The sequence below is a fragment of the Pholcus phalangioides genome, unplaced genomic scaffold (genome assembly GCF_987345545.1).
Source record: "Pholcus phalangioides strain wild (caught in Gottingen) unplaced genomic scaffold, Ppha-v1.0 ptg000004l_1, whole genome shotgun sequence".
NCBI classification, from domain to species: domain Eukaryota; kingdom Metazoa; phylum Arthropoda; class Arachnida; order Araneae; family Pholcidae; genus Pholcus; species Pholcus phalangioides.
The window spans coordinates 14,989,124-15,005,951 of NW_028301597.1; the positions used below are offsets into that span (position 1 = coordinate 14,989,124).

General features: G+C 34.0%; 1 protein-coding gene across 2 annotated transcripts in view; it reads left to right on the forward strand.

Moving 5' to 3' along the window:
- The first annotated feature begins 711 nt into the window (after positions 1–711).
- Positions 712–16,828, forward strand: part of Oatp30B (Organic anion transporting polypeptide 30B) — a 41,442-nt gene continuing 25,325 nt past the window's right edge. Inside the window, exons 1-3 of one of the 2 annotated variants that reach the window (XM_089230964.1) lie at positions 712–876; positions 11,684–12,104; positions 16,352–16,493. In XM_089230964.1, coding sequence (XP_089087090.1) covers positions 11,816–12,104; positions 16,352–16,493 — 431 coding nt within the window. In that variant the 5' untranslated portion in view covers positions 712–876; positions 11,684–11,815. Of the gene's footprint in view, positions 877–991; positions 1,376–11,683; positions 12,105–16,351; positions 16,494–16,828 lie in introns of those variants that run through there. The other variant, XM_089230965.1, reaches the window with a different exon arrangement.

Below are 16,828 nucleotides of genomic sequence, written 5' to 3' on the forward strand. Positions count from 1 at the left end.
AGTGCTGTCATCTTATATATTTCAGAAGTGAAGTGAAGTGATGTGTTATGATTGAATCACATTTGTAGGTCTGTCGCTCTCTGTGGCGAGACTTTTTAAAGGGGAGATCGGCTCACATTCGCGCCTTGATGTTGAGAATCACAGAAAATAAACTTCAGCAGACCACCACTGTGGCGACGGTGGGGTTCGAACTCGGCATCTCGTGACGCGAGTTCGTTACTATTACCACTCGACCACCACATCGGCCTTTTTTTTTTCCTGGCTCTCCCACCTTTTTTTTGCAAAAATGTCCCGGTTTTTTACGTATTTTCTACGAAGACATTTTATTCTTGACATCAACGATTAAAATTATCTTCTCAACTCAAAAATTACATTAAGATAATTACGACTTAAAATCATTCATCTCACATATGTGTCATGTTTTTTTTAATTCACTGCAATTAGAAGTGGCGCTTCATTTCCCGCGATTGGCGACTTTTCTGTAATTTTAGCCATGGAGGAAAGAATACAGTAAAACGGTAAGAATGGTTATTCTTTCCTTCGTGGATTTTAGCTCGAGTTGGCAATTTGCTTACTTTTGGCGTTGTCCCGTATTTGAATTCCAATATTTTTCATGACGAAATATGGTCAGTTGATGAGTGCGTGTATGTTTGCTCCACGTAGGCAAGTGCCGACGAGCGTTGCTCCCTGCAGCAGCACAGCTGTGATATTGCCTGAGTTGGATGGTTGGAGCGAGAAGGGAAATAATGTCAAGGGAAGCGAGAGAAAGAAGAACCGCGGCGATAGGCCACCGCCACGAAACCAACTTTTGTGGTCGCGATTGTCATTAATCAAGACAAAGGATGGTATCTTGAAAGCCTCGCAAAGAAAAGAAAGGTAAAAGTCCGAATCATATCTATGTAAAATTGTGTTTACATGTGTGTGTGTATTTTGGTGGTGGCGCTGATTCATTTATGCGAGCTTAAGCAGCGCACACTTGGAGGTCATAAGCACACACACGGAGGAGCCACCAGCTGTTTGTTGATGTTGACAAGGGAAAGAAAGAGATGGCTGCTGATACGTTAAAGTTGACAACGTTGACATGAATTGGTACCATACGTGGGTAGAGATATTTTTTTTTACAATTGTGTGACCTAAATACGTACGCTGTGACGGTCTATTAAATCGTGAGTGACGGCGACCTCTTGGGGAAAAAAAAATTAATTGACAGGTAATATTGACACCCTGTACATCGTAAAATTCCTTTGTTAAAGGGATCCACAACAACTGGACCAATGAAATATTTACGTGATATTGGAATCGTAGCGATGCTTGGAAATATTTATTCCAAGCTTGCTTCAACAATTCCCTGATGTTAAATCGACAGATTTTTAAGGTAAAACGAAAATATTTTTAAAATAGGTTATTTGTTTAGCATGTTGTTGCGCTACAATTTATCACATTCGTGTTTGAATTTAATCTTAATGCAAAATTTTCGGTGCTTGGAAAATGTTTTGAGCTGTGTTCATATTAACATTATAAATTGGATTGAATCTATATATAGCTATGTATTACACATTAGCGATAAAAAAATTGATTTAGGAACCTACCGGATCATCTTACATCAGCGCATCAAACATTGATCAAGTATCTCTAGCCACTTCACGAATTGGCTCTCCAAAGTCCAAATCATTTTTGCAAATCAGACTGGCCAAAATTCTCTGCTAATTCTCAAAGTGGCCGCACTTTGGACTTTGGCAGTAACATGTACAGCTTACATGTATTATGCATCATCTTGGTCCCTCCCTTCAAACCTACTGTCTCTGCTTATGTATGTGACAAAAACATAGTCATATCACATAAGACATTTCAAATAATGCGTTCAAATCTTCTTTAATTTTTTTTTATTTCATCAATACAAACATATAATAGACCATGGCTGGACAAATCACGAAAAATCAATCTAGCTGCCAGAAAAAATTATTAGGTGCCAAGATATTTTTACCCGGATAAAAAGTCCGAAATGATGCGGTCTTTGACTTTTTCAGTGCATAGTGACCCTCTTCCATGTTGCCAAATATGCTACTATAACTTCCGATCATTTTGTGCTGCTTTCAGCGTGAAATTTAGTAACTGCACGAAGAACATTTTAGGCACCAATACCAATTTTTTAGTTGCCATGACCACCTGGAATTTGTGAAGCCCTGTAATAGACAAATACAATCTTACAATATACAAATTCAAACACATGATACACAAATGCATACACATATAATATAAACAAACATTTTGTGACCTTGAGGGACCATGAAGTCCTTGCAGCAGGCCTGAAGGAATCAGTTAAACATTAGTTCACATCTGATCAGTTGATTCTTGGCATAAGTCCTTGAATATATAAAAGTAGCGGCATCTGACTTACACAGGGTGAACTTTGACTAGACTGCCAAACGAAATGGTGATAGACAAGTGCAAGTGGAGAATAAATCTCATAATATTTCATAATCGCAAACAAAGTTGTGCTTTAATCTGTCTTCAACCAATTTTGAAGTTTGAGTTTTCAAATCTGAAAACCCCAAATTAGTGAACTTTCTGAAAGACCTGCACGCAAATTAAGCATATATTTAGAAAAAATCCTATAAGATGACACACACACACTACTTCTATCAGGGTAATCTGGATTTGATAGTGTGAAAAAATTGGTGAAATGCAAATTCAAATTTTCATCAAAATCTGTTACCGCAAATTCCGCACTCTTCTAGCTACAATTGGATTTACCTTGTCCATTGCAACAGCTTTCGAGAAAGTTTACAATAAACCATATTGGTGTTCTAGTTCAAGAGTAATTTAACATTTTTTTTTTGTTTGCTATACATCAATATTAAAATTTGCATTCATCAAAGTAGGTATTCCATAAAAATTTGGAATTGGTGGTTACAGATTTTGGTGAAAATTTCATTTTGTACTTTGTCAATCCTACAACACCATCAAGTCCAGATATTCTGATGGAAATGGTGTTGACTTATATGACTTTTTTTTTTTGCTCTTTCCAAATGTACTCTTAGTTTGTGTATATATAGTTTAGAATCTTTACAAATTTAGGGTTTTTTTTCCAGATTTGATGTATTCCCCTCTGTCTTCCATAATTCCAACATAAGATAACACAGCGTTGCTATGGGGTTTTTTTAATGTTTCACTTGGGCTCATGGACTCATTAATGTTTTACTTTTGTTCAGCAGATTAGGTGAAGTTCACCCTGTATAGCCATTATGTGGTACTGTCTGATTATTAAGATGACCATTAGCAAGATTTAGAAAGATGTGGCCAGGTGTATATTTGTGCCTGTGATTTAAGTGGCAATCCGAAAAATCTGCTTGACTTTTTCCTCCTTGATTGGTGATCATCCAGATAACTGAACAGTACCTAAGCTATAAATATTCCCTCATGGAACAGAGACTGGTCTTGCAGTACCTTATATAAGTGCCTGAGTAGCACAGTGGTAAGGTGCTCGTCTTCCACCATGAAAGTTATCGTCAAGGTCCACAGTTTTGAATTGAATCTGGCCAAAAAAAAAAACCCCATTCAGAATCAAGTTCTTTATCTACCGAGCGTGGAACGACCACAAATGAATGGTGCCCTCATTTCCCACCCAACTCCACTGGTTGGAAATTGCCTGATGGCGATATATGACTGGAGTTGGTGTGCAATAAAATAGTACTTAAGCTTCTATGTCTTATATTCTTATCATAATGCATCACTCTTTTATTCTGATTTCTCTTCTTAATTACTTCACAGTATTATTTGATAATAGCTGTTGTGTGGGCATCGTGCTGGACTCTCATTGTGAGGATCTAGGTCAAACCCTCTTGGCAACACAGTTGTGGTCAGATGAAGTTGGTTTTTTGTGGTTTTCCAACTTTATGGCACGCACAAATGTGAGCCGTTCTCCCAATTTGAAAAGTGCCTCTGCGAAGAGCAGACAGGTCGACACAGTTATGTACAAAACATGAAAATTTAGGCATTTGCAGTTATCATTTTCAAATATTAAAGACAGATGGCACTAGTATAACATGAGAACAAACCTAACTCTAACAACATGAGTATTCATGTTCATTCCACACACACATTCCTGCATGTACCAGTTCATTAGAAATTTTAAAGAGAAATGTTTATGGGGGGATTGATGTAAGTAATAACATTTAACAAAGAACTTTATTAAATAATAGGCCTACTACTTAACCATGCATGCACCCTGTAAACATTCCTCTGTGAAATGAAGGAACTAACATGATGGAATCATTTTTATTTTACAAATGGAGGGCTCAGAAAGCAATCACTAAGTCAATAAACATTAAAAATGTGACAAAGATCTTTTTTGTTCTGTGGTCAGTATAAGTGGTGCCATTTGCTGTTGTAATATAAAGATAGCAACTTGAATGCTTTGACAACTTGTTGGAAGTTTCAACAAAGAAGAGGCACTTGCAATACGAAAGCCATTTTAAGAAAATTGACTCACACCAATTGACTTCTGAGCCCTCCAAATGCATTGTGGTTTTCTTGATAATAACCTATAGTACATCTAGACCAGTCAGAGATGGCACTGACATACTATAGTGCGTCAAAAACACTGGAATTTTGAAAAAGAACACATACAAATTTGGTTTACGCATCCTGTGGGGTGTGTTCTTTCTTAATTCTAAGAAGAAAAATACAGAAAGAAAAATTCTCCCCAACTTTTCCCTCTTTCTACTGCCTATCATGATCATGTGACCTTGGAAAGTAGTTTTATTACTTTAAAGTACAAATGAAGCATTTTGCTGTATTGTATTGATGTAACCCTCAAATTGTTGAAAAATAAGATGACGAGACATCTAGTTGTGTCCCTGAATAAGAGTTTGTATACTGAATTTTCCAATTTCAACAAGTTCCCCCCCCTCCCCCTGTGAGTTACATACCGGAAATTATGGTATTTTCACACTGCCATATACCAACAACAGTGAATGATGGGAGAGCTGGGAACCATACTTTAATTTTTTTCAAGAAGGACCCACTTTCACTCAAAAAGGACTCTGGTTTTGTGAATAACCTGTGGTCAGAGTGCAATGGCATCTCTGCCAGTGTTTCTCAATTTGTTGATATCAACCAGGGTGTGGGGGGGGGGGGGAGGCTGGAAAACTTACCTGTACAACATGGGATAATATGAGGCTTTAACTGAGGTGGAGGAGTGGATATTAGGGGGTGGAACGAAAAAGAGTGTTTTTCACTTTTTTTGGAAATTGATGTTGCCTTAGTATTCAAAAAATGCCTTTCAAGGTTTTAAGACATACCAAAATCTAGGAAATTATTTTAATATCTTGAGGTTTTTCATGGACCCTAAAGGTTGAGCAAAAAGACTTTTCTAAGTGTACATTATAAAAATCTTTTTAAACATTATTATGTGTATGTATGTATGTATATATATATATATGTGTGTGTGTATATATATATATGTGTATATATATGTGTATATATATATATATATACATAATGTGATATATACATATGTGTGTATATATATATATATATATATATATATATATATATATATAATGTGATATATACATATGTGTATATATATATATATATATGTGTGTTCTTCAGATATGGTTCTTCTATGGAAAGAATCACCTTCTTTGACATTAGCTAAGGTTTTGTCTTTTCGACCATCAAAATATATTCCTCGCACATTTGTTCTAGGAATTTTATCTTGCAAAAAAATTCTCTGTGATGCTCTTTCACGCCTTATTTTCATCCGGTCTATTGTCATATTTAGCTTTTCTTTCGTCAATAACCCAGCATCTTCCAGCATAGCATTCGCAATAATTGCAGCTGATTGAAGAGACACACCGGCTCTATCACAAGCAAGAGCAACATTTGGTAATTTAGTTCTCATCTGTGAGAATAATGGTAGAACTTCAAAAGCAAATGAAGCACTTGCTTCAGCACTGATTGACAGACCAGCTTCAGGTACTGGTAGATGGAAATGCTAACTTCAACAGCAAACTGTGTTTTGGCTCATATAGATCACTTTCCTTAGAATCGTTGGATATAGGTGAGTTTTCAGTGGTTGATGAATTAGTTTCCACCGTTTCTTCTTGAGATGACTTCAAACTGGATACCATTTTCATTTTACTTTGTTCATTGTTTTTCAATTTCTTTGTTGTTAGGACATTACTTGACCAATCGCCATCTTGCATGTACTTTTTTTGATCTCGCAAGAAATCTTGCTCTACATTGGGACTTTTCTCAACTTGTCACACTGAAAGTCTTCAAAATCACATTTGCATGCTGCAAAAATGTCAAACAATTTCAAAATGTCAAAAGATTTTAAGTTCAACTTCAAAATTTGAGAATTTTTCCTTGCTTTCACATCTTTCTGAAAATTCTTGTATTTACAGTAAAAGTTGTTGAAAATTTTGCATATCCATTGGTGAGAAACTGTAGGAATTGAAACAGTTTTTGATTATATTACAGTTCCTCATGAAGTTTGAATTTTAGAGAAAAAAAATTAGGAATTACATTTCTTCACATAGACATATTTTAAATTCTATTACAATGGCAATTTCGAAATTTTTTTTTTTGTTCCACCCTAGTAGGTATGTTATATGAAAATTGAGTTCAAAAGACTGATCTAGACTATATCTTATTGATTTATTCCAATTTTCACACAGCCATCAAGGCAGTTTTCCTTATTTCAGTTTTAATGCTTTCAATTTTCTCAAAGATTGAGGGCTTCAAAGAAGAATGAAAACTTGGGAAAATTTAGGGATGAAAATTTTCTCATTTTTCATTTAAAAAAAAGTTGCCTAGTAGACCAGTGTTTGACATTTCCTAATCTTCAATGCTTTAATCTAGATTTGAATTTTAGTTTGGCATAAATGTATTTGAAACTTGCTTCTACGATTGATTTTCCTGGAAAGATCAAAGAAAATCTCTTGGTCTATAAAATTAATCTCTTGAGTACAAAGGAAAAAGTACAAAAGAATAGGCTTATTTTAACCCTATTTTTTTTTTTATCAGGAGTATTCAAATCTGTTCAAAAAAAAAATCTGAGATGAGTATTTACTTTCATTAATTCTTAGTTATGCTGGGAGACAAAAATAAGTTATACAAATGGTATCTGAAATTTTGAATGCTCAAGACAGTTCTGAAGGGGGGGGGGAAGTGAAATTTCTTAATGGCAAATGCTTGGAGACTGTTAAAACCAAGGATTCACCAAATAAAACTGGAAAAAAATGTTTAAACATGCTCGTTAATGTTCCAATTTCTAGCTTTTATCAAACCAGTTTAATAAATGCCAACATTTACTTTTACCAATAGGCAAAAACACACTGAGCACACACTTTTTTTTATAAATTTTTGATTATCAAGTGATAAGTTCGTGATTCATTGATTTGTATAAAATTTATAATTACACATTAATGATAATTACTAATTTATTATGAATTCCTTCTCATATGTGATTCATAAAATTAATACACATCTATATTAAACGATGTGTTTGTGTGTGCCACGAGAAAACATTTTGGTGTTATTTTCATGGATCGGACCTGGGTGGACATAGGTCCCTTGGGAGATCATACCCTTGTATACAGTTTGTGTGTAGTTCATGTGTTGTGTTGTTTTTGTTATGTTGTTGTATGTAGTTTATTCATACAAATAAACCTTTACTCCCTTACTCAAATTTTTTCAATTTGCTAATAATTAATTATGATAAAACTTGTAGCCTAAACGTTTTCATTTTTCAGTCTTTTACCGGCTTGCTTTGATGATTTATAAATTTTGTCAGTCAGAGCTTTCATATCAAGATATTGTGTATCGCATGCATCTAATCCTAGTAGATAGGCTACCCTTAAAAACATTGTAGCTTACTCTTCCCCCCCCCCCCCCCCGTGATATGCAACTGATAAATATTATGATCAGCAATGAAATTTATGTTAGAATATAGGATTTGTGTGGTTCTTCAAATACTTTTAGCTCTTCATTTCATAACAATGATGAAGGTTTCAGTTTTTCCCCCACACATATCATATGGGTATAAAAATTGAATGTATACACATATGGGCCATATGTGTATCCATTAAATTTTTTTATTCCAATAAATTTCTTTTCTCCACATCAGTGAATAATAAACCTGTAAAGATTTTGTTAAGGAATTCTCATTAATTAAAATCAACACAAGGAAATAAAATTGTATTCAATTATTTGAATTAGTTCAAGGATAGAATTCTGTATCATGTTCAATTTATATAAAATTGAAATTTCTTTCCATCACACAGTGAAAATGTGTAACACCTTGTCATCCAATCTTCTAAATTTCTTGCTCAAGAATTTTTTTCCCTCATTTTGTTGGCTTTGTTACCTAGACACTCTGTCTACAGAAACATGATTTTCATTTTAATGTCGGCTCAAGACACAGAAACATAGCTGCACGAGTAAGGGCTTTTTTTTGTATGCAGCAACCGGATGAATTTGTTTTCTTTCATAATTCAAGCAGGTGCAGTTTTTTTCTTTTTTGGCCAGAGCTAAACGCATGGTCATAGTATCCAAATATTGATCTGGTGCAGAATGCCAAAAAAAACTTGTACCTGACCTTGTTGGAATTATTGATTTTTCTTGATGCTACCTTGACACTGTTCAAGTGTATCAACTGAAGTTCAGGTAGAGTTACAACGCTTACAGAGTTTTGGCTGGTGCCAATAAACAGAAATAAATTGGTATTCCACTCAATGTTTTGTGTCCATTAGTGACAATGAGGCATTGACTTATTCATCCTTTACAAAGCCAGACAGGGTATATGCTAAAAAGAATAAGAGAGACATATACACACACACACACACATAAATGAAAATTATGTGAGGTCAAGTGGACAGCTTTCAGGGCATGGGAAGATTGCCAAAGTAAAAAAAAGAGTAAAGAAGAAAGATTTCTGAAACATTCTGTGAGTCACACACACTAAAAGTAATGATATGACATTCTTATTTTTAGGCTTTGGTAACCATCATCATTTATACATATAGGTATACGAGTCCATAAAGATCAATAATATGACATAAATGACCAATGTGAAGAAAAATCTGACAGTGTATCACACACATATATATTTAAGCTGTGTGCAAGAGTATTGAACATCTTTTTGAACTGTAAGATTTGATGTATTTCATGGCTCATTTGGGAAGCTAGTTTTTTTTTTAAATTTCCTTTCATGTGCCTATAATTTTTTTTCCTTTTTGTTCTCCTTCCCTGCATCTAATTAATAAGAGTGTTACTTGTGCATATATCATGGTAAATAACTTCCAGCAAACATTTAGATTAATTAATGTTCTCATTTTCCCCTATCAAATTACTTCAATGACATCCATCAGAGAGAAAAAGTAACTGACTACTTAGTTATAAAAAATCTGTAGATGTGATATATATGCGGGTGTTTGGATTTGACAGGAAGTTTAGATCCTTTTATGCAAGTGCAGTCAAGCACGAAAGTAGAGCACTTTCCTCATTTTTAGTTAATTGTACTGGTAGGTAGCAGTAGATTTGAAGAGTGTTCTTTCAGTTTTGAAAACTGACAGTATCATACTTCCCTCTGTTATCTTAAGTAGGCTGACATTTAGTTCTAAAAATAGGAAAACACCACTTGGTGGAACAGCCTAAAAATTATAAACATGAGTGCTTTTCCCAGCATGAAACCACCGTTAAGTTTTTTTTTCATTTGTTTTTCTCCCCCTCCCCTCTTGTTGTGCTTTTTTAACTGCTTTAAGTGACTCTGAAGTTGAATTTTTTTTTTCTGACCCTATTAGATAATTATTTTAATGCATAGGAAAGCCAAAATGAATTTGCTAAGTCTATAATGAGAGAATCCTCTTCCCCTTTCATAAATGAATGAATGCTTAAAATATTTTAGTGGCTCAGGAGAGGATGGGAATGTATAAAGATAAATTTTCGTATTGTGTGTAAGATTTAATTGTAAATTTTTTTTCTGCTTTCTGATCATGTTTGTAATTTATGACTAATATAATTCTGAACTTTAGATGAAGATTTGGAAAGGAAAAATGTTAAGGTGCATGAACTTGATTCTGACTTTTCTTGAGATTAATCATATTTTAGAAATTTGGATTTATATCTTCACAAAATTTATGCCAGTATTTTTATGAATTTTCTACCAATGTATTGAAACATATATCTTCTGCCAGTCATAACTGTGTCTTCATAATGTCTATAATCTTAACTATGACGTTACTATAGTGCATATTTTCCCAAAAATTTTGTCCCATTTTCCCCCTTGAAGAAAAATTTTTCCTTTCATCACCCTAGGGGTGATATTGCCCATTTTGGGAAACACTACTACAAATCTGAGGATTAAACCTGTGTGTGCAGGTTGTAGCAAGAAATTTATTTCGGATGGAGACAATATATTGTCATTTTGGGCCGGGGAGGAAGAAGAGGAGGGGACCAAATTGATAGAAGAATAGTTTTAAGCTTGCTATTCCATATATTATCTGTTATTTCCTAACATCTTGGGTGAATCAAACTCGCTGCCCCCCCCCCCCCCCCCACCACAGCCTTGTGAGTGTATGTGTGTTTACCCGTATGTATTTCTTCTTCTGTAATACCTTTTAAATATGAATTAGAAGTTTAATTTTTGATTCTTTTGTAATCAAATATTAGGTTCATTACATCATTTTTTTTTCTGAATAGTAGGTACAAAAAACTTACCATGTTCCAATTATTGATTGATATTTGCTGACTGTCAAAAGAACTTGATGCATTAATGGATCTATCTCCTTTGATTCTTTTTATACAGCCCCCCCCCCCCCCATCTAAATATTTATAGCACAGAGAAACCTGTCTAAGGTGGGCACTGTATGAGATGGAAATCAGTCTTAAAAGGAAGCAATATATAGTCTTTCCAATGATTAGTGCTTTTATTTGCACCTTTATAAAACTGAATATTATTTAGTCCCCAAATTTAAATACTAGCAGGGTTCCCAAACTGCTCTGCGAAAGGTTTCTTGGTGCTCCATGAAGATGCCGGAAAATTAATATTTTTCTCCCAAGTGTTATGGAAAATTTGCATTTATACATTATACTCCAGTTCTAGATACTAATTAGCAATTGAAACGTAGGCATCGTGCTGTACTCACACCTTGAAGATCCAGTTGCATACCCTGTTTGCGACATGATGGTAGTCAGCTGCAATTGGTTTCCTGTGTTCTCCAAGTTTGAGATGTGAATATATATGGAAAAGCAAAGCTGTACAGTGGATGGGTTGGGGAAACAAACATGGGTTTGCAGAAAATGAAATATCAAAAGACAGTGCCAACATATGGAAAAACAAAGTAGTACAGTTTACAGTATATTACAAATGTATGGGGGGGGGGGGGGAACAGAAAAATACAACTATGAAGATGCTAGGAATGCAAAAATATAAAATGTCCCAGTAAATTCAAGAACATATATGTTGAGTAACATCATCACTCGTTATCCCATGTCTTTGTGTGGCACCTTGTGGCCACCAATGACTGGGAGAAAATCTGTCATCATTGTCAATGAAATCGTTTCATCTCCCTGCTGTGGCAACATTTCTTGAAGGGAGGGGGGTATAGTTAAGCCCTGCTTAAATATAATTTGCCGTTATCTTTTTACTAAAACATTTTTATTTTACTTTCAGATTAGTTTGGAATGTTGTGAGACATGGCAGAGGCCCCAGATCTAGCCGTGGTGATGTTTCTTTGATCGAAAGAAACATTCATTCTGTGTTTTGTTTTCAATTGTACAATCTCATCCTCATCAAGTCATAATTATGACTTCCAGTTGCCTTGACCTCAGTGGGCCCAGTGCTTCAACCTGCAAGGATGATTTTGTATCACAATGGCGTTGTCACAGGAGAACTAAAAGTGCTGGTAGCAATGCATCGAGAGATCTATCTCTTTATACTTCCATGGGCTTATATGCTCACCATGGTACTCTTCCTGCACAAGATTCGGTCACTGTCGAAAAGATTGGAGAGGTATCTTTCAGCTGTAAATATGACTTGATCAAGATAGTGGAGAAGGGCGATCGAGCTGCTCTGCATTCGCGAGATCAACAAGGTAAGATTTGCATTGGTAAATTTGATTGCAGTAATTTAATACTGATTCGATGTCATTCACAAATAATATTAATTTTAAATATTATTAAGATTTTGCATTCATATACAGGGTTGGTCATTTTGCCGGCAAAAATTGGCAAAAATGGTTTTATGAAAAAAATAGACTCGATGTGTATTATATGTAGCTGAGACTTCAGATCATTACAACAATCAACTTCATAATGTTTTATTATGAAGTAAGCTGGTGGAAAATAAATGTGTACAAATAAATATATAGTCTGCTTATTATAATAACCCCACATAGTGTTCATTTCATTACAATGATTGGTAGGAAAAGTCCCTAATGTTTTCATATAGCTATCCTATGTTTTTCTTTTCATACAACATCCACCTGCCGTTGGGGGTGATTCATGGTCATAATAACAATATACTTTTACATTGTTTTCTTTTAAATAATCCTAGACATAAACTTGGGAAGTATCGATTTGTTTTATGCTTGGCAAAACCTATTTTTGTCAGGACTTTTTTGCTCTAGTTTTTCCCACCTATGGCAAAAATTTGCCAACCTTGATGCAGCTAAATCTTGGTTTAATGATGCGCTGTGGATCAAGAAAAAAAAAAATTGTAGTTTGATTTATTGTTATATCGATCATCGTTGCAGTGAGGTTTCACTGTACAGTAATACTTTGACTTGCATTAACCCAAGTTTGCATGATTTCAGAGTTATGAGATTTTCTCTGTGAAAAATACACATTTTTGAAATTCAAGCATAATCACTGGATTATTGCTGAGATAGTGGAAACATTAAATGATAATAAAGTAAAAAAATTGTTTTATTTGATCAAGAACATTATATTTAATGAAATTACACCCATTTTTGAGAGGTTATGGTATGTAGGCTAAAAATTAAAACTTTATCAGGATATTGGAATGGAGTCCCAAGGTTTGTTTTTGGTATCTGCTATTTGTAGAAGAGAAGGTCACAATTTTATACCTGAAGTCCAATGCCAAGTTTAAAAAGTAATTTCTAGATAGCATTTGTAATGCTCACGTAAAAGAGTGCCATAGTATTATAGTCATGGTAAGAAAGAAAAAGACAGGTGCTCTTTCTAAAATTTGGTCCCATTCAACTAATATCTATATGCATTTCTATGGAAAACTGTTCTCAGACTTATATGGTTTTTGCCAATCCTACCTATTGCATAACTCTGGGGGTGTTACTGCACTTCATCTATTTCAGAAGGAATTGGTTCACTTTGGACAAAATTTGCTACTTTCACAGCAAACACAATTGCATGAATGGTAGGGTGTTAGATGTTTTTAAACACTTTCATAAAACATAATTTATGCTCATTCTTTGATTGGTAAAAATTAATAAATACATAAATATATATATGCAGTAAAATCTCCCAACAGTGGCCACAATTGGGAGGTAGCCATTATTGGGAGAGGTAGTTTTATTTCTGGAAAAGAAAACTAAAATTTGCTATGCACGTACATAGCATGTGAAATCCCAATCCATTCTGTAACTGATTACGATAGTTATATAATTTAGTATATTAAAATATGATTATATTTTTATAATATTATAATTGATTAATCAATCTACAGCCTATTATAACATTTTAAAATTCAGGCTTGTAGGGCTCAGGTAGAACACAATAAGCAAGAAAAACTGATATGAACCAAGACGGTGTACCAGCAACCCCAAATAGTTCTTTGTTCACATTGGACCTTCAACTAGACCAGTGTTTCCCAAATTGGGCAATATCACCCCCTGGAGGTGATGGAATGATCCAATGGGCAATAGAAGCTATGGGTATAATATATAGGATCCTATGGGGTTGGCTTGAGTTGGGGGGCAATGAGAACAAAAAATGTTGAAGAAGGGGCCACGATGGAACAAAAAGTTTGGGAAACTGAATTAGACCTTTTCTGGGCCGTTCTTGATTCCAATTCAATAGCTGAAGACATAGCTGATATGCATTCTTGTTAAAAAAAAAGATTTGACACATCCCTCTCAAAAAATTAATAATCTTTGCATTTCTATTCTTATTTGCGAGCAACATTTCTTTTGGACAGAACCATCCTTTGGACGAGGGAGTGCAGTGAACTTGCATATCCCTCTAGTCATTAAGAGTGTTGACAACATCTCTTCTGTTGTCCTCTATATTATCTCAAGATTTTTTTCTCTCCACTGCCTTCAATATACCCATCTAGCATTTGTACCCAAGGAAAGAAAGCATACATACATAATCTGAATTTTTCCCCATAAAGTTGGAGAGCTGGGAAATTTCCTTTAAAATCAGCTTGGAAATTATTTTTCTCATAGCGATATGTATATCCCCCCCCCCCCCCCCCCCCCCCGTCTCCATGTCCAAAGTGGCTGTTATTCAGGAATCGTTGTTCAGAGGTTTCTTGTAATGTTAACTCTATGGGATTCATTTGGTTCCAATAAAATGTGCCTGTTTTTTGGAGATTACCGTTGTTCATATGTTGCTATTAGAGGAGGTTTTACTGTATATATATCATGTTAATATAATTCTTAAGCCAGAGTTGGTGTGTTTCAAAAAAATTTGTTGTAATATATTTTTTCTGAAATGCTAGGGGGAAAAAAATACGTGGGAAGCATCAATTTTTTATGTTTGAAAAAAGCCCATTATTGCCAGGATATTTTTTCCTGCAGTTTTTTCCAGCAATGGCAAAAATTCACCAACTCGAATATTTATTTACTCTTATAGTAAAGTTTTTATTCAAAACTATCTCTTATTTGTATTTATAGAAATAATCAAATACACAATAAAATAAAATTCCTCGCATACATAAATGCGGGGGGGGGGGGGAGATAAATTTTTGCCACTTGGCAATGACCTATTTTTGGCGAGACTGTTTTTACAGTGGTTTTTTTCCACTTGTGGCAAAAACTCGCCAACCCTGTTCATATGTATAAATATTGAATATGAAAAATTTTTAAGATTTCATAGAATAAATACATGAAACTAAAATATTTTTGATCAAAAATTAGATAAACATGTTTCATATCGAGGTTGTAATTTTGTCAAATTCTAATGGCACAAGGTGGAATTTTCAGATGCAGGGAGAGTGGGGAGGAATAGGACACACACACTGGCTTTTACTTATTAATAGATTGCTTTAATTTTTTTTTCAATATATGAAGCTTTCAATGCTTAATATTTATTGCCAACAAGCTTTGGACAAAGATTTTCTACATAATAAATTGAAAAAAAATTGTGTTCATTGTTTGAAAGTAATTGAATACGCACATTTAATTTTATGACATAATTTTTTATCACTTTTTGAATGCAAATTAGATGGATAATAGTTAAAAAGAGATCAATTCTGAATGCATTCAAGCATTTGCATTCATCCGAAAAACTATGTAAATTGTATTTGACTTTTGTAAATGAACCTACTGGGGGGGGGGGGGGAATGGGACACTAATGTTAGTGTAATTAACTTATTAGTTAAAAAATATTTGATACTGTGATTATTTAATGGTTTTTCTTGTATTTAGAGGCATTTGACTTTTGTTCAGATGCTACCTTTATTCTTTTCAATGAATCTGTAATATTTTTAATTCTTCAACAGATACAATTTTTTTTACCTTCAAATTTTTCACATAGTAAGAGATTATTCTATTTAAATCTCGCTACAGGATATAATTTTTCAACACTTTATCAATATTGTGGTTGTGATTTAAATAGGTCTTTTAATTTTAAATTTAATTTAAATTGATTGCACTCCAATATTTATTTAATTTTCACTTTTTGATGATTGTCCCATTCCTCCCATACCAATCCTCTCATGTGGGAGGAGGAATGAGATAAATTTTTTGCAAATTTAGATTTCTCATAAAAAATAAAATATTTATTTTTTCACATAAAAAATAAAATATTTATTTTAATAAACATAAAAAATAAAATATTTATTTTTTAGTACTATGTATATTTTTCTTATTCCGAAAGTGATAATGTTCTTGCTTTATCAATTAAAACATTTTAAAACTTATGAAAACAATTTTAAAAATATTTTTGTGAAAAGTGTCCCATTCCTCCCCACTTTTTCCTATGTTTTTTAAACAAACAAGAGATCACTTGGCAAGTACTTCTGTTTTTCAAAAAGTTGTTTCTTTCTCATTTTCAGTTCTTAATGCTCTCATTTCTTGATTAAAAGTTTTCTCCCACACATGATGTACCGTATATAATTAAATGTGAGAATATTTTTCAGAGGATCTTGACCTTCGAGAATGTGGGATCTTGTCTTGCCGTCCTCGCTTCTTGCAACATTATGCTAGTATCCGGATTTTTGTCTTCCTTTCTTGCGTTTTAGTAACAATCCAACAAGCTTTATCATCAGGTTATTTCAACAGGTTAGTGAAATTTTTATAAACCTATATGCTTATCTGAAAAGATTTTTTGTGGTAACTCAGTGTTTTAATGGCTGTATATATTTCTCTGGATTTTAATTCAATGATTAGCATACATGAACAACCGTAAAAACCAAGATACTAAAGTCTTCTCCAAGTTCATAGTTTTATAGAGTCAGACCCCCCCCCCCCCTAATTAGAAGGTTTTTATGCATCTTTTGTCTTGCTGTTCAGAAATTACTTTAAACTGCATGTTTTTCTGTCAAAGATGATGCTAGTTTATTAGTCACTGGAAGTAACAAAAGTGCATCCTGTAAGGCCTAAGAATGGGAAATGAA